Genomic DNA, 20,057 nt, shown 5'->3' with positions numbered 1-20,057 from the left:
TATAATTCCACACAAAAATAAAGGAGGTAGCAATGTGTTAGGAGTAAGACACTCTCATACCAATACCACATTTTCATTTAAAGAACATCTTTAGAAGTGTTTCCACCTTTTGAATGACTCCCTAACCTGAGATCACTAATAGACAGTAGAAGACCACCTCTTCTAAGAGGTAAGGAAGATGAGGAGTCTGTCCATTATTTTCCTGAAAATAAAAAACAACACATTATTAACACTAAATTTTAGTTAGATATTTCAGAGTATTCTTTCCTGCCCCTTTTATAGTATTACAGTGGATTTTTTGTATGTTTTTTTTTCTTTAAATATTACCAACATAAGGAATAAAATAATATTAGAATTAGAATTTATGACTTGTTACTTTCTTGTCCCTTCATTCTTTACTTCCTTGGTAATCTCATGAATTAAGCACAAATCTTACTTGTACTTATATATTATGTTCTGTGATGTGTTAGTCCAGGTTCGTAAATATTCCAATCTGGGAGGGAATTAGAAGGATTACTGAATCCAACTCCTGTTCCTCTCCCTACCCCCAAAAAACTACCTAAAAATTAGGCTACATGTCTGAGAGCATTGTCCAAACATATCTTGAACTTTAGGAGGCTTTGTGCCATAATCACCTTATGGATTATTCTGAAGGCACTTAGGTATGTTTCAATAAATTCAGGAAAAAACACAACACAACAGCTGCCTGAACTATTTTCAGTGAAACTTCAAAGCTCATATGACTTTTATACTGATATTTCAATAAAGACAGACCTAAATTCAATAAAGGCAGACCTAAATACACTGGAATCACTGCCTTTTCACTAGAAAATCTGGAAATTGGAACATTTGGTTCATTTAAAAGATATCTTTGTGTATACGAAAATTTCTCCCAAAAATTCTTTCCCTTTTCATTGTTGACTGTTAATTCATCAGAAGTTCACTCCCAAATTGCTAATCCTTTTCAATTGGATTTAAATTTGTTTTATCAACATTTAAATACAAATTAAAAATGAGGAAAACCAACTGGAGTTATTTTTGCCCCCTGTTATGGTACACACATACATGAGATTTTAACTGTGTGCGTTAAATGCAAGAGGGGATCAGAAGAATTTGGTTGGATTCTGTAGCTAAGCATCTTCATCACTACTCAATTTCTCATTACAGGACCAAATAAGGAATTCTGGTTTATAAGCTAGGTACAACAAGACTTTCTTGTAAACAGAGTATTTTACAATTACCTTAACAAAGTTGTGCAAAACATGAGCTAATAAATCTCAACATCTTTGCAGAAAGATCTCCCTCTTTTCAAGTAAATAATTGTGCTCTTTGTAAACAGCCCCTCTAAAGTACAGTACTTACATGTTGATGTGAGAGAAGCTGGGTCAAGCTTTAACCTGGTACATTCAGATGCCCCGGGATTAGAAGTATCTTCTTCATCATAAATATTTTGAAGTAGAACATTCCTTATAAAGTCTGGGTTCATTACATTCTCCATAAACCCCTCTGTTGACGGCGGTACAAAGAACTCTAGTTGGTAAAATACAGTGGAGCTTTCATTACTGAAAAATAGAAAGCCAAGAATGAATGCCTGTGAGTCACCAATGAATCCTTTCTTCCTTGAGGAGGCTGAATTCTCACAAAGTTGGCACAGATTTCTTCTTTAAGATTTTTTCTAAAGAAAAGCATCTTAAAAAATAGAAATAAAACTTGCCACCTAAGCATCCTGTTTCTTTTTTTCCCCTCTCTTCTCCAAGTACTTCTTGACATTAACAGAAACTGGGCACATACCTGAGCCATGTTTTCCAATGCAGAAAGGGCAATTAGACATGTGAGGATGAGGCTTTCGGCATTTGTGCCTAACAAACATATAATGATAAGGGAAGAGCTGCTGCAACATCTGGCACACAACTTAGCTAAACACCTACAGAAAAACTTACTCTCCTGATAGCAGAGTCTGGCACAACCCAGCTGTGCTTCTAGCCCGAGCTCTGGAACAGATGAAGTTAACTACAGTCCCTCTCTGGAGATTTATGATCTACCAACTCCATTAAGTACAAATAGACAGCTCCATGTTATTCAAACAATTTAGAATATCAAAAAAAGAAATTGCACAGGGAAAAAGAGGCAGAGACACAGATTGGCTAGTACATACACAGTACTACAGATTTGTACTTGATCTAAATCATTATGTATGCCCAAAAGGCCAAGAAGCTAAAGCTCACTCAGTGAGCCATGGCTGGTGGTGCATAGGAACACATTCCCTAAAGCACCCTCAGGTCTGCTTCTTGGCCCAGTTCAAGGATCTGGAGCTTTTGCTAACCTTCTGCCCATGATGTTCTCCTGTTTTCCCCATCCACTTTACAACACTGCATTTTCAGAAGCCCTCTGGGATCAATTGCATTTGCCACACTGCTACTTCTCCATGAGAGGACTGCACTACAGCAGAGCCTTCCGGCCTCATTTTTCCTGCAACTTCTTAGTTTCTCTCCTGTGGAATCTTCATAGCTTAAAACATGTGTGTCTAAAACACAGTGAACTCCTCAGCCTTCCTTCAGTGTCAGTTTCTGCTGAGGGTAAGATCTCCTCTGTATTCCGGTTAGAACCTTTCTTCTGCCTCTGCAAGGCAAGCCTAAGTTCTTTTCCCCTTCTTCCCACCTCTACTGTTTCTCTGGAACCATGAGCTGAGCTCCTCTTCATCTGTAACCAACCATCATAGATTCCAGTAGCTCATTTTCTTCTTAATAAGCTAATTATGGCCAGCACTTGGAATCAAAGACAGCAGAGAAGATACTCAACAGTAACAAAATGCTACTGTCATTATATACTACTAATAGGACTTGTCTTTTACACCAGAACAGAGGATCCTTTGTCAAGTTTTCACTACCTATATTTATCACTCTCCCCAAAACGTTCTATTTTTCACAGATTTAAATGTTATGCATATTTACATAGGTACACATCTCACCCAAAGTTCATAAATTTCTGATAATTTTGGTAATAAAAATTGCTTACCTGACATAATCCACTTTAGCAGACCTAAAGTAGCGTCTTAGAGCTGGAGATGAGCTGTAGACATCTGTTATCTTAAAAAGAAAACAAATAAATTTAAAAATAAGGTATTTCTTCCATTCAATTTCTACCTTCCCCACAAAAGACAGTACAATGAATCATTCTTATAAAGGTGTTTTAAGGGCCATAAACACAGGTGCTGAAGGTCAAATATCTGCAAATAACTGCCTTGGAAATGGTACACATTCCATTTAAGCTTGACAGACAAGTTAATCTGTGTGTTTGAGTGATTATTGTATTACCTTAGCACAAAGGAAGGCATTCAGGGTGAACTAAAAGTATGTGCTCTTGTTGCCAGAGCAATTTATGTTGTTTGGCTTAGGTTCTTATTAGTGGCAAAAAGCCCTTCTATTCTAACTTGGCAGAGAGAAAGGTGTCCCAGCTGAGACTCCCATTCCACAGTACATCTAAGCCAGTATGGCCATGCCTCACTTCAGCCACTGCTCAGTCAGCAATGGCTCAGTGTAAATGGCAGATATAAATCCAGACTGACATTATGCACTTACAGGAGAATGTAATGCAGATCTGACACTGGGCTAGAAGACTTCTACAGGCCTCTCCTTATCTAAGCAATTCAGTGGTTCAATGAAAAAGTGAAGATCATGTCTCAATTATTACTCAAATAATAAGTAAAAAAAAAAATTGTAAAAAACAGCCTTTTTTTTTTTTTTTTTTTTTTTTTGCTTTTTTTCCTCTTCCCTGGCAAATGCAATTGTTTATGTGCTTAACAGCAGCCAGTTTTTCTTTACAAAAATACAACTCAGAATTTAACAAGTTATGTGGACTTATAAGCGGCTGAGTTGCTACACAGAGAAACAGAAAACACTTAAAAGGAAAAACACTGAACCTATGTAAGGAGAATTTGCTTTGCCAAGAAGCACGTACCCTCTTAGTAATGTCTTCAGAGAAAAGGTGTGGAAGACCACACAGTAAGTTGAACTTTCCAGAAAAATTGTGATAGTTCTGTAGCAGTGCATCTGTATACCAATAATCATCTTCATCTGTGTAAACATCTAGTATCCAAAAGGAGATAGAAAGGGTAGGAAAAGTTCCAGTTAGCAGAATTATTGAGGAAAAAGCAACAACCTCCTGGTTTTCTCCAAGGTGAGAAAACTCCACTCCAAGGTGGCTTTCACACAAACTTGCTAGGTAATGACTGTGTTGGAGTGACAGAAAGAAAGCATGAGTCACCTAAAGAAAAGTGACAGCACCCAGAGAACAGTGACCCACCCCATCAATGACAATGACAACCATCTGCACTGGGAACCTGACAGACATCACATGAGGAGAGGTGAATGATCCATTGCCCTTGCAGCAGTGCTACAAGCCTCATTTCTATGCTAGCTCTCACTCTAGTAATACTCTCTCACTTAGCTACAAGTGCTGCCATCCCATCAGGATGCAAGTTACTGGTTTCTTGCTCAATTAAAAGCCTTCACCACCTATTCTGTTCAGCACACTACCTTCTGCAATTGGCACCCAAGTGTCCTATGCAGTTTTCAGCAGGACTTTGGATGCTGCTGTTCAATTAATATTTTTATTAGATTGTACATATTGCTCATTTTTATTAGAGAACAAGCCAAGAGTACTTACTAGAATATAGAGCTAGACTGATGAGAATGACCAGGAACAAAACAACAAAAATTGTAGTTAAAACCATCCATAGTTTACACTTCCAGAAAATTATCTTCCTGCATGATTTCCACTGATCTCTCCCCTAGTTAAAAAAGGAAAGGAAATTTTGATTAATGAAATGAGGAATTTTGATTAATGAATTTTGATTAATGAAATGAAAATGAAAGCATGTCTCTATGGTCACATATAGAAACACACTCAAAAAAAAGCCCAACATAAATGAGTCTTGTTGTAAGTAATTTTCTGTATCGAGGGTTCCCATCCTGAAGCACTGGTGCAAGACAGAAGATAGACCTGCAGGCTACTACCTGAGAGATGTAGTGTTCCCCATTTGTTCAGTTTCCAACTTTCGAAATGCTCAGAAAGCTGAGGTGCTACAAAGGTTCTTTCACTGCTTCCAATTTTTGTCAACTACTTCATTTTGATGTGCATGTCCCACAGGCTGTTCTTTTAAAGCGTGCCATGTCTCCCAGCTAAAAACGTGTCTGGAGGAACTTGCAAAATAATTCACCCCTGTGATGTTGATGCTGTTAGCCTGCATAGTTCCTGGATGCCAGCACTCAAAGCAAGTGAGATACTATTCATTAGATATTACTGCTTTAAAAAAACACTAGAGTAATTAAGACTTTTAAAGCTGACTCCCTTTTTCTTCAGAAGATTGAATACTGGGAGGCTACTGAGTAGACTTAAAGATTATTACAAATCTCACTTGTTCTGGATGACAAGGAAATTACCCTCAAACAAATTGTGTTTGCATGCATGTTCATGTAGGAGTGAAAAGACAATACATACATTTCATTTAACTTTTCTAAGATTTAAGAGCAAAGTTATTAGCTAACCCAGCTATACTAACATTAAAAAACAAGTTTAGGTGACATAATAAAACAAATAAATGCCAACTAATTTGTTCCACAGACAGAAAATGGAATGAAGAGCATGAATGGATATTTTCCTTTTAATTTATCCTCCTCCCATCTACTGTAAACCTACGAACTCCATGTCTTTTTGTCTTTGGCACCAAACGAGGCAAAGCAAACGTTATGGGTTGTCCGAGATACACATAGGTAGATTGGCAGGAACAAGCTGCTAGCTGGCAGCATTAATCTAGTTTCCTTTCCTTCACCTTCTGAACTTTCTAAGAACCTAGCACAATGGAAAACTTTTTAATGAATTGAACTGGCATCCACCAGCTGGCTTAAAACTTAATTGGAACAGCAGTTGCACAGGGGGAGAGAGCAAACATCCCCAGAAAGAGCTTATCTGAGCTCTCCAGGAACTGGGGTAGACAAAGTGTCCTCTATAGACACCTCCCCATGGAGAACTTCGTTTCTGTGGGGGATGAAGAGCAACTGGCTTAATATAGTTTCTCTTACAGCACACATTCAAGTGGTCATGTATATACATGGGGATTCTTTTTCATTTAAAAAAAAAAAAAAAATGCATTAGAAGAGACAACCTTCAGTTTAATACCTGACACTAGTATATAACTTTTCTATCTGAAAAAAAAAAATTGGTAACTACTATCTAGCATTACACTAATGACATCAGCTTTGTATCATCAGTCAAGACTGTTATCAAGCCCAAACTCCCACCTAGAATACAAGTCACATATTCAGACCATCACAAAAGATTAATTGCTAATCAAGCTCTGCAAACTGCATTGAAGTCAAGTAGACATTCAGCTCTGCAAAGGTGTTTCATCAATTGGGCCAGCACCCTCTTGGACACTGCCCATAAACGTCACAAGACCTCCAGGAAGAAGCAACAACAAAAAAAATCTCTCCCAAATGGACAGGGCCATTCTGATTAATCTGCTGCCTGAACAGGAAGCAGAGCATAATAATTTTCCAATATTCTTCATGGGATAGGAAATCAAATTCCAGAATCAACAGAAAGAGCCCAGATAAAAACACATTTCTGGGAAGGGGAAGGCTGAAAAGAAACTCAAGGCAGTTTCTCAAGGAAGCTGAGCCTCTCTCCTCCACCCTTTCTCCTATTTCTCTTTGAATCTCCGCAGAAGTTGCCTGATCCTATAGCAGGCTGGTTCAGCTCACCGGACCAGAGGAGAAGGAGATGGCCCCCTATATGGTACAGGAAATCAGGCTGTTTATTTAATGGCACAGATCAACACTAAAACGATGAATGGTGCTCACACAAGGAAACTTGGCCAGGAGCATGAAGGAAGAGACAGCATGACTAATGCTGCCAAGATCTCAGGTGGGTTCAGCCATCTCAAAAGATCTGCCCACGCAGAAATGTGGAATTTCTGCCACAGATTTTCCCTCTGCTCTTAAGTAAGTAATGAGAATTTTATATCACAGCTACTCATGAGTAAATACTGCTCGTCTGGCAGCGTTAGTCTGTCCCATAGCTTGAAGCTAAATGCTGGGCATTGGCTACCCCAGGACTCACGCACTACTCTTAATTGAGGCTTTGGGGCGCTCTTGTATAAATACCCAAATGCAACCACAAATTGCTCCAAGATCAAAGAGGAAGAATTCAGCATGATTTACAAACTTTACTGCAGGACATTCTTTTTCTTTCTTTGGCAGCACCGTTTTCAGATTAATTTGTTCCTTCAGAAAGTCTGTTTTTTAGTGTGTTTCAACATTTCTCCCTTCTAGTTTTGAGCCCAATCCCACTGGCAGTACATGAAAACAGAAAGCAAAACTTAGAATACCAAGTACAACTACAACTTTTATTTCCTAAGATAAAGCTCACAGACAGCACCAAAAAATAATAATGCTATTATCTGACTTCAAAACTAGAATGTTTCATCGTGTGAAATAAAATAAATACACTTTACTCGCTTTCAGTCTTTGTTTTCAAGCCAGAAACCTTTCCCCATCCCTCAAACAAATTAAACAACCCCTACATAAAGTTTCTGTAAAATACCACTTCTGTCATTGTGTGGTATTTCCCCGGGAGCTCCACAAGCATCAGATGAGCAACTGAAATTCCTACCTTGCTCGTTGCAGGTTCTGAAGAATTTAGAGGCTTCTTATGATCAGCTGTACTTTCCTCCCCATTAACTTCTTGCAATTCAATAACCTCATGCTCCCCGGCAGAGCTTTGCCTTTTCATAGCTTCTGTTTCTGTGTGAGGACCTCTGTCTCTGTAGCAAGCATAGAGCCAGCTCATTTCCTTCTGGTTTCAGCTGTAATTATGCCAGTAACAGTTCTGGTATGAAGCTGAAGACTGTAACAGTGAGAGAGCCGGGATAGTTTTTACAAGAGCAATCTCAAAACGTCAGTAAGTAAGGGGAAATCCTTGGAAAGACAAATAACATCATCTGCACAAGCCAAGTAGGAAAGGGAGGGAGAAGAAGTATCGATTTGCCTCGTCTCCATAACTCCACTGTGCAAGACTAGGTTTTCCAGTTTGTCTGCCTTAGTGTACCAGCCCTTGACAAGCACGAGCAGGTGACTAACCCTCAGCAGTGCTGCCATTTGCTGAAGTGATTTTGAAAGCAACTGGACTGCTTTCCCTGCTGCTTTCAGCTGAAACAGTGAAATACAGACAAACAGATGTGGTTCTCGACAGCATAAACCAAGGAAAGTATCACGTTGCTTGTGGTTCTGCTGGGCTACAAAAGGAGCTTACATCTTCCATTAATGCTTCCAATTTTAGCCTCTCAGTGTAGTCTAATTGGAACTGAACACTACTCAGCGTTGTGCTGGGAGTTGTCCTCTCTAGATGTTCTATAGTCCAAAATTGCGTCAGGTGCCAAAGAAGAGTTTATGTCTACTCACATACTGTGGAGCATAAACTTGGAAATTGAGAATTTAATTCCATGTAAAAGAAGAACAAATCTGAAGAGAGAAGGGGGATGGCCTTCTAATATTATCTTGCACCCTTGAGGGTTTTACAAAGCAAATCATGGCGTGAATTGAGATTTGTTCTCCACTAGATTGCCACAAGAAATAAAATGCTTACTGTAACCAAGGGCTGATTTTCCCCTCTCCTTCCCTCCCACCCTTCCAATATTCCTCATCCTACCTCCTCTTATTTCTTCTGTTCTGATTCCTTCCTGGGGTTTCTTCTTCCTTGCCACAGAGCACTCCTCTTATTTTTGATCAAAAGGATGCTCGCACTCCTGCCTCAGAAGAGAGGACATTGGATTAAAAAGGGAACAAAGCCTCTTTCCGCAACTTCTTTTTCTGCTGGATGAACATCCACTCACAGCACCGCTCCTTCTTTCCCCTGCCAAACGCTGAGGATGGGTTTTTCTCCCTCAGATTTTCTCATTGTGCAACTCTTCTGGCTACTAAGCTTAGAGTATTCCCAAGGAGGTTTGGATTGCTGATGTCACTGTGCAGTCATCCAGGCAAAGGCACTCTGTGAAGCTGAGCATAAGGCTCTGTTTAAATCAGCAAATAAAAACAAACACAAGTCCCACGACCCATCTTCTGGTTGTGGAGAATCTTTAAAAGACTGGAGTACTGAGGATGAAGCTGAGCAGACATCAAGATCAAAACAGGTACTGATTCCTGAATCCACAGGAATTCACTTGGGATCTTCACTAGAAGAGAATTTACCTGCTGGTTCTCAAGTATTCCTGTTGAAAACTGGGTTCACTTCATTTCCACTCATATATAAGATTGTACCTTCCTGGTGAACTGCCTGAAACAACAACTTTTTTTCCTAAGTCAAGTGAGTTAATGATTATGGATCTCAGCTTGTAAATGCCAAAGTCCATTTATTTCATTCTGAAAGAACTCTGTATGAACTCCTGAATTTCTGTTGTCTGGGTGATCTAACTTTCATACTTAATGTCTTTTTTTTTTTTCCTTTTGCCAGTGAAGCAACTGACCCTTCTGACACATGGAACTGCAAAATTCTTAAATAAAACAGGAAGTTAAGAACTGATCTGAACCTTCTGGCCTAGGCTCTTATCTCAAACTGAACAGCAGGAAAGCTATTTTATTCTGAAGACAACTGTTGTTTCTAAGCAAGGAGAAGAAGAAGAAGTATAGAGAAGAAACAAATGCCCTTAAATACATGCTTTTGTAATGCAGGTAGGTTTGGCTCAGTTTTACAAAAAATGTAAACTCCAAAGTACAAATGCAGTTTTGACCATATCTGGGGATTAGAATTTCAGAGGCATAACCAAATGAAGGAAACAGACATCTACATTTTTATTATTTGTTTATTGAAAGAGAAGTTAATGACTTATGCCATTATAGCATTAAAATCCCTACAGAACATAATTTGAGTATTGTTTAGGTAGGAAGCTTGTCACAAGAATTGTTGCAGGGGTAGGAGTGAGGGGAATGCCCAAAACCACAGCAAGAAAGGATGAAGAAGCAGTATCCCTGTTAGGCACAGGAAGCACATTGTGTGAGAATTTCAGTAGTAGCTCACTCTCACATTTTCCCAAAGATCAGTGACTAAACAAGAACCACACATTTACGTACTTTTGAAAAAAAAAGCGTGGTGTGACCTGCAAGGACTGATATTCAAGTTACCAGCTTCATCTTTTTCACCTCTTTTAAAAGCTAAACACTTCCAAATACGCAGCATGATTCTAAGACCTTCTAGAAAATGCAGACAGATTTTTTATTAAATTGAATGCCAGAATTATTAAATATCATAAACAGCTTTGGAATCTTAAAATCAGCTGAATTTGGTTTATAGGTTCATCAACAGATTATCATTTTCAAAGCTAGATTTACTGCTAAGATTGAAACAATGATCTTATGACAGAAGTGTGGCTGTCATTTCCTCCTCCACTTTCACTGAGACCAAGGACCTCTTAATTCCTTTTTCATTTCTTTCAGAGCAGTGTGGTCATATGGGCACAACCCTTCTTCTGGCTAGGAAAAGAGACAAAACAAAAAACATGACATTGAAACTCAGTTCACTGCAGACCAAGGACATCAAGGAAAGCAGCACAAACCCACAACAAGCATGCCAAAATAGAAAGAGCTTGTTCAAGCCAGAGATGAGACAATCCACTTGTTATACTTTGCAAACATTAGACTCTACAAGTATTTTCTCAGTGTAAAGAGAAGGTAAGAAAGCAGTAAAGACTGAGGAAGGTGTCCAGGTTAATCAGGAGAGTCTCAGAGCTGCAAGATGTTGCTTGTTTTTACTAGAAGACTGGATTCAACAAGACAGACTTCCTAGCAAAACACAAGTCCTAAAACAGATTGCTTGCAAGCTGCCCCCAGAGAAATGCCACTGTGCGTTTTGTCCAGTCTTGCTCATGTAGTACCTTCTCTCCTCAGGCAGCTCTAGCCTTTCATTTTAGGCAGGTGGATGTGCAGTTTCTGGCACCCACTGAAGCCACTGAGGCATTGGCCTTCTATGACCCAGGGACCAGTGTCATGCTGGTTTGAAGACTGATACAACACAACACAGTTCCACTACAGTTGCCACTTACCACTTTCTGCATGGGTGCTAAGTGAGCCCTCAAGCTGCTTGGAGGTGGGGAAGAAAAAAAAGATAGTCAAGTGTAGGAGACAAACCAGCTTACACTCCAGCGTGCACTACAATTGAGATCTGACTGCCAGCTCCTTTATAAAGGAAATCATTCAGGTTTGGGTAATTTCATCACAGCCTAATATCAAACAAGGCAATTAATAAATAGCCCTGATATTAACAATTATTAAAGAAGGCAAATAAACAGTTTTATCTTAATCAGTTACATGCACAAATATGTACTAACAGCCTTTATTGATAGGAATGGGACTGTATTCTAAATCCCTGACATTTTGCTGATGAACCGATAGCTTATGAGATCTTTATTAGGAACTTAAAAAAAAAAAAAAAAAGCATATTTCACAGTGCATTTTTACACGCAGTTCTCTTTAGTTTAATTAACTAAAATTCAGTATTTATTTCCTCCTATTTACTGTATTTCAACAACCTAATGACGCTCTTCCATTTTTTATTTATTTTTTACTTTTTGTTTTTTTTTCCATCATAACTGTTCTGGCTAAGTATTTGGTGTTTTTAGGAAAAGCACAGGAGAGGACAGCCCAGAAAGAAAAAGCTATGAAGTGGAAGCAAAATTAACACAAATTCATCTAGAATCTGTATACTATACATGATCATATTATTTATAGTTTGAAAAAAACAAAGGTATTACTCATGTTTAAAATCCTTTAACATCAGTAAGGGAATATATGTGAGTGTATATGGGATGTGAGCATGAGTATCCATGTATGCCTATGGAAAGGTAGATAGCAAGAGAGATGCACATCTCAAAGGTGGAAGGAGGGAAGATCTGATAAAAACAGTTTGGCTGGACTTTTCTTTTTCCAGATACAAATTTAATTTGTAAGGGAACCCTGTTTCTGCTGGTAGGGAATAAGACATATGAATCTATAAGGAACCTGGAGTTATTTGAAGCCGGTCTGAATCCAAACAGTTACCACTAGGGAATGACAAATGATCATTTCTGCATTAAGATAGTGCTTTCTTTCACAGTAAAACAGCCAGTAGCATTTTCACGTACATGATAACATAGGAAGCAGCTTTTGTAACGGAGATGACCTGCATTTTCTCCACGGCACATCAGTTTGTATTCTGACGAATCCAGTCATAAAGTGCTGTCACCTTAGTGTATACACCAGGACGATTGCGTCGGGCACATCCTTCACCCCAGCTCACAATGCCAGCAAGGTACCATCTATCTCCCTTTCCTGTGCAGGCCAAGGGACCTCCAGAATCTCCCTGAAACAAAGGGAGTTTATCCATTAGCATTCGCACACAGAGTATTGTAAAATGTTGAATTTATTCAATTTGTTTTAACTTACAGAATTAGCACACTACGTGACACAATGCAAAGGCAAGAGGAAGAAAAATTACTCCCCGCTGGTGTCCTGTTACTACAGGATTCATAAAGCAACTCTTCGTAAGCTGAGCGGGGAGAAGAAAAGACAGGGATGGAAAGGGAACTCTACTACCACTAATCTGTTCTCAGACTGAAAACAAAACTTTCATGATGTTAAACAGGAATAGAAGGATAGCAAGAATAGTGTGGTTAGGTATTAGCAGCTTCATTTTCAAGTCTGCAGCCCATTTGTAGAGTGAGGGAAAGGAACAAAGACTCTAAGGGATATGCAGGTAAGAGCTGGCTTCTCAAAGAGAACATTCTGGTTTGTATAACATAGAAAATTAAAGATTCCAGTTTAGTTCAGTGCACAAGGTCACAACACATTTGAGCTCAAAAATGCTTTGTGACCTTCACTGCACACCTTCAGTGAACAGATAGTTCACAGAACTCCAAACAGTTTATTAATACAGCTGATATCTTCAGACTCTCCTAATGTATACAAGGCAGTTAACAGCCTCCAAATTGAGCCAGAACAGTTAACCCTCTCTAAGGGTGCTGATATACTGGCAATTTGGATTATCAAAGAGGCTGATCTAGAGGCAACTTGAGAAAGGAGTCTATATATTCTAACCAGTTATACAGCTGCTTGTGAAAGACAGAAGGAGCTGTGTGAACGTAGAAAGAGGAAGGGTCCTGGAAAGAGGAACCATGTAAAACCAAAGAACACCCAACAGTGATAAGATAACTAAGCCAGAAAGAACATACACTATTTCTCATGGTAACTATCACATCAGCTAAAGATGAAAGCTGTTTGGACAATTCAGATGAACTGTGAATGGACTACACAGGTTATAATGACCATGAAGAAATAAAAGAAATCAGAATGCCAACAAGGCTTGAATTGTAATACAATGGTTTTCAGGGTCCTCTAGGAATTTCCTGAACTTCAATGTCATTCATCTCTAGCACTGCACAGGAAACATGTTTGAGACAGAAGAAAAAAAAATAATAAATCTGTTACAGACAAAGAAGTTAAAGACCCAGAGAGCCAGCACACTGGGACACAACATAGCATATTGTATTGGAAACTGGATTAAACAGTACAGTCTATAGCAAATTCAGTTAAAATACCCATCTAAAAATCTAAGGGCACATTTTATGCAACACATTTTGGGGGAACTTTAAGCCTTAGGTGTATTACAACATGTTTAAACAAAACAATTCTAAGGTTTAAGATTATACATAAACAGAACATTAAGTCAACAAAAATAATGCTTCACTGAATAAGAACCTGAAGACTACAAGAGGATCCTACTACAGTCCATTGTGTATAAAGAAGTTTGACCCATTAAGAGTTACATACTGTAAAAAATAACCTATTGCATTAAAACAGTAAACTTTGTATATTATACAAAAGTTCTATCAAATTACTACTGTCCAAACTCAGTAACATGTTTTTCTCCTTTTACTAAGAATCTGGAAAATTGACTGTGTTTGTAATTCAGAAAGCAGATATTCGTCATAGTAAAATTAAATACTGATAAATAGCACAAACAATCTAACAACTAGGAAGGAAAAAGAAGAGTTAAGATGGTTGCAGAATGTCCAAAGGACAGTTTCTGATTGTGTGCACAGATAAACTAGGTCATATAACTCATGATACCATGATGTAATCAAAACTCATTATACGCATGAATAAACACATGAAAGAAAGAGGCAGCACTTCACTTGCATTTACCAAATTCACCTTTTGCATTACATGTTTGTTTGCAACTGTTAACAGTGTATTTCTCAGACTGCTACAATCCCAACACCCACATATAAAAAAAAGGAAAAAAAAATCAACATAAATAGCAAAAAGTACAGGTAGACTTAGCTTCATTCCCTTTATCCTTACACTGCTGCTTTATAACTATATAACAAAATTAACTGTCAGAGAAGAAGAATTGTTTTCAACACATTTTACTCCTTGTCTTGTGAAGTTGTATTTCTCAAGAGTTTCAGATATTATTTCTGCTTATTTTCCTTTCTTATTTTGAAGATCTTTAATTGTCATGTTAAGTTAATCATAAATTCAGGACACCTCACTCTCCTACTACTAAGGAGTGGGGAAAAAAGCAACAAAAAAACTACCTCAAACTCTGAAGTTTTCTAATGAAAGTAAACACTTATTTTCGGTTTCTTAACAAGCCCCAGATTACCTGGCATGCATCAATGCCGCCATTAAGATTCCCAGCACAGAGCATGCGTGATGTGATGACATCATCATACAGCTTGCTGCAAACGCTTTGATTAATTATTCTCACTCTAGCTTCCTGCAGTGTTCTGGCAAGATGACCTAGGAAAAAGCAAATGTTGCAGAGATGACAGTAGTACAGATTTCTACAATGGAAGTCACTTGCCAAATCAAAGGAGAGCTGCTCCAAACTCAAACTCTACCCAAGAGATAGTTGAAGAGTAGTTCTCCTGCCTTTAATTGTGGCCTGCCCTCAGCTTTTGAACACTGTTGTCTACACAGACGTTTTTAGACAAAGTAGTCCATATGCACCACCAGTATTCCCTTTCCGTTTCCTCAGTCTTTATTCTTATGAACTTATTCTGCCAGAAAGCAGTAAAAAGTCATTAAGTTATAAAAAATACAACATACCACTGAATGTAACTAGTTTTGAATGCCATTTTAAGTTGTGCTCAAAGCTTTTTGTTGTTATTTACACTATGGTTGTCTTTAAATGTTGTGTATAGCCTAGCCAAGAAAATTCCTGTGTTGTTTCCCATCCTTCCACTTATAGATAAGGAGCTAAGGAATGAAAGTGGAAGCAAAAGGGGACTGAAATGCAAGCATGTAAGTCACAAGACATACTAGGAACTTGATTCCATACTAAAGCATTGGCATAAGGTGCTGCTGTGAACTACATATCCTCAGTCATGCTTTGGCCAGATAGTGAGGGTAACCTTTTCAATATCTGGATGAACAGAAGTTTGCTTACTCATTAGGCTCTTTGAGTGAGTTGGGAATGAAATAGGGAAGACAAAAACATGTTGTTTTCCACATACATTTAGATTGATTTTAAGCATTACCTAAATTATTTTGATAAAAGATAGTATAAGAAGACATCAATTAAAAAAAACCAACATTTGCAACTTATTAGGCTATTAAGCGGTTATCTTAGACTTATTTACTTATTATTTTTTGCATGTTAGGAAAGCCAACACTACCACAGCAGATGGCTTCTAATCAAATGTGAAGGATTTGATCTCAGCACAACAGTGGAGATTCATGCAATGCTGAGGAGCTGTCTACATTCATGTCTCAAAGCTGGCTCCCATGCGACAGTGCCAAGATCCTACAGGTTCCTCTGTGGCTCTAATTCTGCTTGCTTTTCTTCCTGCCTCCTCACTGCAGCACGCTGCCCTTATCTGCAGTCAGCACTCCTCCAGGGACAAACATGAGTTTACCTTTGGTTAAGGCAGACAAAATACCAAAAGACACCATATTCTTGCAGTTATTTCAGGGGCTCCATATTCTTAACCAGAGCCTTAGAGACAAAGTCTTTCTCCTCTGTATTTCCAAGTTCCTGTTTTCTTGACTAGAATGCAGATTGTTATCTATTCACCAGATAAATGAAACTATGAAGATGAAATGGGCTTGCTTTTCATAAGTGTAATGCATTTGTTTTTCAGTGATCTGTGACATCATCTCTGACCTCCATACACAGTATGTATATTGATACTTACTGCCCACTACAAGTATATTCAGAATTTACAGCCTTGCTATAAGATATTTTCAAGCTTTTTTTTATAGAACTATTATTTAAACCAGAAGTATCTTCTTTGAGGACTATAAATATTTCATTGTTAATGTTTAAAATTAAGCCAAACTTGCAAGAAGTATATCCAGGAAATGAACATACTATTTTCTTTTTTGGCTCCCCAGCCAGTTACATAGCAGACAGTTCCATAAAGAAATACTCTAGAGCTGCTTGGTAAACAAATGGGCTGTACCAGCTCGCTGAAGAATACAGGTGTCTCCAGTTCCAACAAGGCTATGTCATAATCTGAGATAGATTGGTCATACTGTGGGTGGACAATAATCCTTTTGATTGCTCTCATAGCTACATGATTGCTCTTTTCATTAACAGTGCGTAAGCCCATATATGCTCTCCACCTTGATGGAGCAGAGTATCTGCAAAGAGAATGTTTTTAGAACAACCCATTGCAAAGCAATGCAGTTTCAATTCACATTTTATAAACGGTATGGTATTTGATGAGATTCATCAAAAGAAAATGAATGGGGTAGAACCATAGGTAGAACCATAAACACTTATGAAAATAGATGTTCTATAGTCTCTGCCCCCTAGAACAATAAATAATGGTTTGAATTACCATCTTGAAATTAATAGTGTCCTAAAGCTATAAGATCAGTTCCTGGAAAAGCACATTTTTCAGTCATCTTTACAGTAAGCAAAGCACCCTGTGTATTCTGCAATACTTTCAAAGCTGACTCTTTTATTCAGGTATGATGAAAACACAATGACATATGCTATGCCGTGGTAAATCATGCAGTTTTTCTTTGTAGTGCAGTGGACTGTATCATTTTCTTTTGGTACAGAGATCAACCCCAACTGATCCACCAGAAATCTGTTGCATAAATAGATGGACAGGTAGCCTATCGGTCCTGACGCTGCCCATAGGCAATGACCAAAGCAGAACCAGACCGAGCTACTGGCAGTGGGTTTCTCAGAGCTCTGTTATCATCACATTTATACTTTCAACAACACTTGTCTCGGGTAAAAGTCAGTATTGCTATTGACATTCCTGCACCAGGAAACAGGCCAAAATCAACTGTTCTGACATACAAGCCTCAAAAGCACATATTCTTCTTCTCATACTAGCAGTGGTTCTTCAGGGTCTTGGTCAAAATTCTATTAAATAACATGTCTGTTTTAATTATAAAATTACTTCATGCAGATTAGATAATTAATCTCAAAAGTGGCTATTTAGCTACAGCAATAACCTATTGCTGCATGTCACCACAGTTTTCAAACATTTATTGTCTAAAGCACATCATCAAAACTCTAATCACTACACAGATGAACAGCTGTTCTGAGAATTCTCTGACTGTAATTACATCATTTGATAATGGAGTAAAACTCTCAGGCCTCAGATCAGAATTCAGGTCAAATCAAGATGCACCAGAGCATACAGAACTGAAAAAAATCCTCATACACATACACATTTCTGTTTATGAAAAGAGAGGTCACCTACTCAGTTAAGAATATAACTGGGATATATATACAGCTCAGGGAAATTCTCTAAAAAAAAAAAAAAACTTATCTGTACTGAATAAAAGCTAGATTACATCTCAGATGCAAGCAGTGCACTGCAATATCTATCTCTGCAGTATTTACAGCCTTTACTCAGTGTGGCCTCTTTCCCTAGGGCATTAATGCATTTTCCACAATTGTATGCAACACTGTGGGTGATAGTGGGGGTCATTAAAATGGTTAGCACGAAGGCAATTGTTTTGCCTTGAAAGTGCAGAAGTACAAAATGTCACCAACCTGAAAACTAATATGCAGTCATACTACTGGAACTCGTGTACACATTGCATCAAGAGTGATGTGCTTGACAAGCAAAAATATGATCTCAGTCTTGTCTGAACATGCGCCATATGTTGCACAAGTACCAGATTATCTTACAAAAAAGCTATAAAATCTTTATTGTAAATTACGTCTAGTGTATTGTCATGCATACAATCTCATTCTCAGCAACTGAATACTTTCAATCACTGAAATGAAAATGTATGGCTTTCTGTTTTACAAAATGTAACCACAGAGCTCTGGAAGTCACAAAGTGCGTTACTAAACTCTCTGCCTTGTCACACATCGAAAGCATGTCTTTTCAATTTACACTAGCTAAACTGAACTCAGGTGAGTTTGACACCTTCCTTAAGTAACCATTTTCTTGGGAGAAAAGGGCTATTACCATTGGAGGGGAAAAAAAAGAAAAAAAGAATTTGTTTTAAATAAAAAATAAAGCAGTGTGTTTTATCAAACAGGATTCCCTGGAGATAGAGGCAGAAAAATAGGTTCAAATATTTGGGACTTCCAAACTGAGGGTTCATGTACTTATAACGTCACAGTCATACCTGATTCAATTTATCGAAACATAAAGTACGTACTACAGACTTTTGAAAGCAGTACTGCAAAATTGTCAAACTTCAAATTGAGGAAGTCTATGACAGCATAATCTTTCCATACCTTATGGAATCAGAATCCAGAAAGCAATGGGCAGCAGATACAAGCCACCTCTTGGAAATAACAGATGCACCACAGACATGGCCATGTGCTTCTATTTGTAAACTTGCTTGCCAAGGCCATTTTCCAGATTGTGCATCTTCACCTCCAACAATCCTGTTTTTCTTAAACTGGTGTCTTCCACAAGCTAATAGAAATAAAAGAAAAAAGTAGTAAAAGAAAACACAAGGTCATTTTACTTGGTTATGCTTAACACAAACTAACGTTTACTTACAGACCACAAGGCCATCGGTGGGGAGGGGGAAGAAGTATTTTCTTACAATTGGAAAAAATGATACAGGTACTTGCCCATTTTCACTCAATGGGTGGGTAAGGAATAAACCACACATTGCTTATCCTCCCTTACAGATTCCCTAAGAGGCTAGTAACCCAAAAAACCATTTAAACACAATCCTAAACAGGGCTGTTTTCAACAGTTTACTGGAATAAGATCTTATTGTTTCCCTACTTATATACACTGCTCCATGAGTCTTTGAATTTAATTCAGACAGAACAAGCAACAAGATCTACCAGTTTAACAACCTGGAAACACTCATTGCTTGAAATAAATAATCACAGACAATAGATCAGTAAGTTTAAAATGAGTATAACCATTTAAGATGTTCATTTTTATGCAAAAGTTACCAGGAATTTTTTTAAAACTCACATCTGATGTTATCAACTTTTAATATAGTAATACTTGACAATGGCACCAATTCCTAACTCCGTTTGTGATGTCTTTAGCTAATTTTCAAATAACTGTTACCACACCACAGTTCATTTCATCTGATCCATCTGTGCAGTCTCTTTTCCCATCACACTCAGGATTTGGTTTCAGCAAGCATTTTCCATTAAGACATTTGTAAGTATAAGGGAAGCAACTTTTGTAGGCTGAAATGAGAGAGAAGACAGTGTCACGTACTCTTCTGTTTCAAGTGTTGTTCTAAGCCACACATTCCAATCTGTCTGAAGTCATAGTCTGTGCTAGTGTAAACAGTTCACTGTGGAAAAGGATTAATAATCACACTTATTTAAATCTCAGTCATCCCTGAAGAAAGACACCACAGCCTTCAGCTGCACTCTTTCTGATTTTAACTCTAAAGTGAGTAAACTAGGCTTGTCAGATCTATTGTTTTACCAACAATAGAACTATTCTCATTACAAATCACACATTTACAGAGCAGATATGACTCAGAAATCATCTTTTTGTTTTTAAGTTCAGCAATCTCCAATACATTTTTTGTTAATAACTATCATAGTTTGCTATATAG

At 38.0% G+C, this 20,057-nt stretch overlaps 2 protein-coding genes and 1 long non-coding RNA gene across 10 annotated transcripts in view; 1 reads left to right on the top strand and 2 right to left on the bottom strand.

Moving 5' to 3' along the window:
- Positions 1–208: 208 nt before the first annotated feature.
- Positions 209–8,675, bottom strand: CUNH3orf52 (chromosome unknown C3orf52 homolog). Its single transcript, XM_052705537.1, has 5 exons — positions 7,672–8,675; positions 4,666–4,789; positions 3,958–4,085; positions 3,016–3,086; positions 209–1,562 (listed from the first exon to the last, which is right to left on the bottom strand). Exons 1-5 carry the CDS (start codon positions 7,846–7,848, stop codon positions 1,268–1,270), a joined length of 795 nt encoding a protein of 264 aa, XP_052561497.1. The 5' UTR covers positions 7,849–8,675; the 3' UTR covers positions 209–1,267.
- LOC128092008 (suppressor of tumorigenicity 14 protein-like) overlaps positions 7,702–20,057 on the bottom strand; it is a 24,985-nt gene continuing 12,629 nt past the window's right edge. For 2 of the 7 annotated variants that reach the window (XM_052705446.1, XM_052705469.1), the window contains exons 13-19: positions 19,558–19,677; positions 18,751–18,934; positions 16,402–16,673; positions 14,692–14,828; positions 12,271–12,387; positions 8,707–9,330; positions 7,702–7,822 (exon numbers count right to left, since the gene is read on the bottom strand). In XM_052705446.1, coding sequence (XP_052561406.1) covers positions 9,256–9,330; positions 12,271–12,387; positions 14,692–14,828; positions 16,402–16,673; positions 18,751–18,934; positions 19,558–19,677 — 905 coding nt within the window. In that variant the 3' untranslated portion in view covers positions 7,702–7,822; positions 8,707–9,255. Of the gene's footprint in view, positions 7,823–7,880; positions 7,906–8,706; positions 9,331–12,228; positions 12,388–14,691; positions 14,829–16,401; positions 16,674–18,750; positions 18,935–19,557; positions 19,678–20,057 lie in introns of those variants that run through there. The other 5 variants (XM_052705459.1, XM_052705462.1, XM_052705456.1 and 2 more) reach the window with 5 other exon arrangements.
- LOC128092123 (uncharacterized) lies at positions 9,342–16,131 on the top strand. 2 transcript variants are annotated; one of them, XR_008211640.1, is made up of 3 exons: positions 9,342–9,725; positions 10,488–12,336; positions 12,473–14,341. It is a non-coding gene; the product is annotated as an uncharacterized LOC128092123 (long non-coding RNA). The 2 variants fall into 2 exon arrangements; XR_008211646.1 differs by lacking the exon at positions 12,473–14,341 and adding an exon at positions 15,692–16,131 and having other exon boundaries at positions 9,401–9,725; positions 10,488–10,721.

Source organism: Tympanuchus pallidicinctus, unplaced genomic scaffold (assembly GCF_026119805.1).
Source record: "Tympanuchus pallidicinctus isolate F22 unplaced genomic scaffold, pur_lepc_1.0 scaffold10, whole genome shotgun sequence".
In the NCBI taxonomy this organism is placed as follows: domain Eukaryota; kingdom Metazoa; phylum Chordata; class Aves; order Galliformes; family Phasianidae; genus Tympanuchus; species Tympanuchus pallidicinctus.
Note: the sequence above shows the minus strand (reverse complement) of the source record. Positions and strands in the feature narration are given on the sequence as shown.

Coding starts and splice junctions, on each gene's coding strand:
- CUNH3orf52 (XM_052705537.1), bottom strand. CDS start 7,848: ATGAGCTGGCTCTATGCTTGCTACAGAGACAGAGGTCCTCACACAGAA. Junction 3,087..3,957: donor CTGAAGACATTACTAAGAGG/GTACGTGCTTCT, acceptor TTTCTTTTTAAG/ATAACAGATGTCTACAGCTC. Junction 1,563..3,015: donor GCTAAAGTGGATTATGTCAG/GTAAGCAATTTT, acceptor TCTATTTTTCAG/TAATGAAAGCTCCACTGTAT.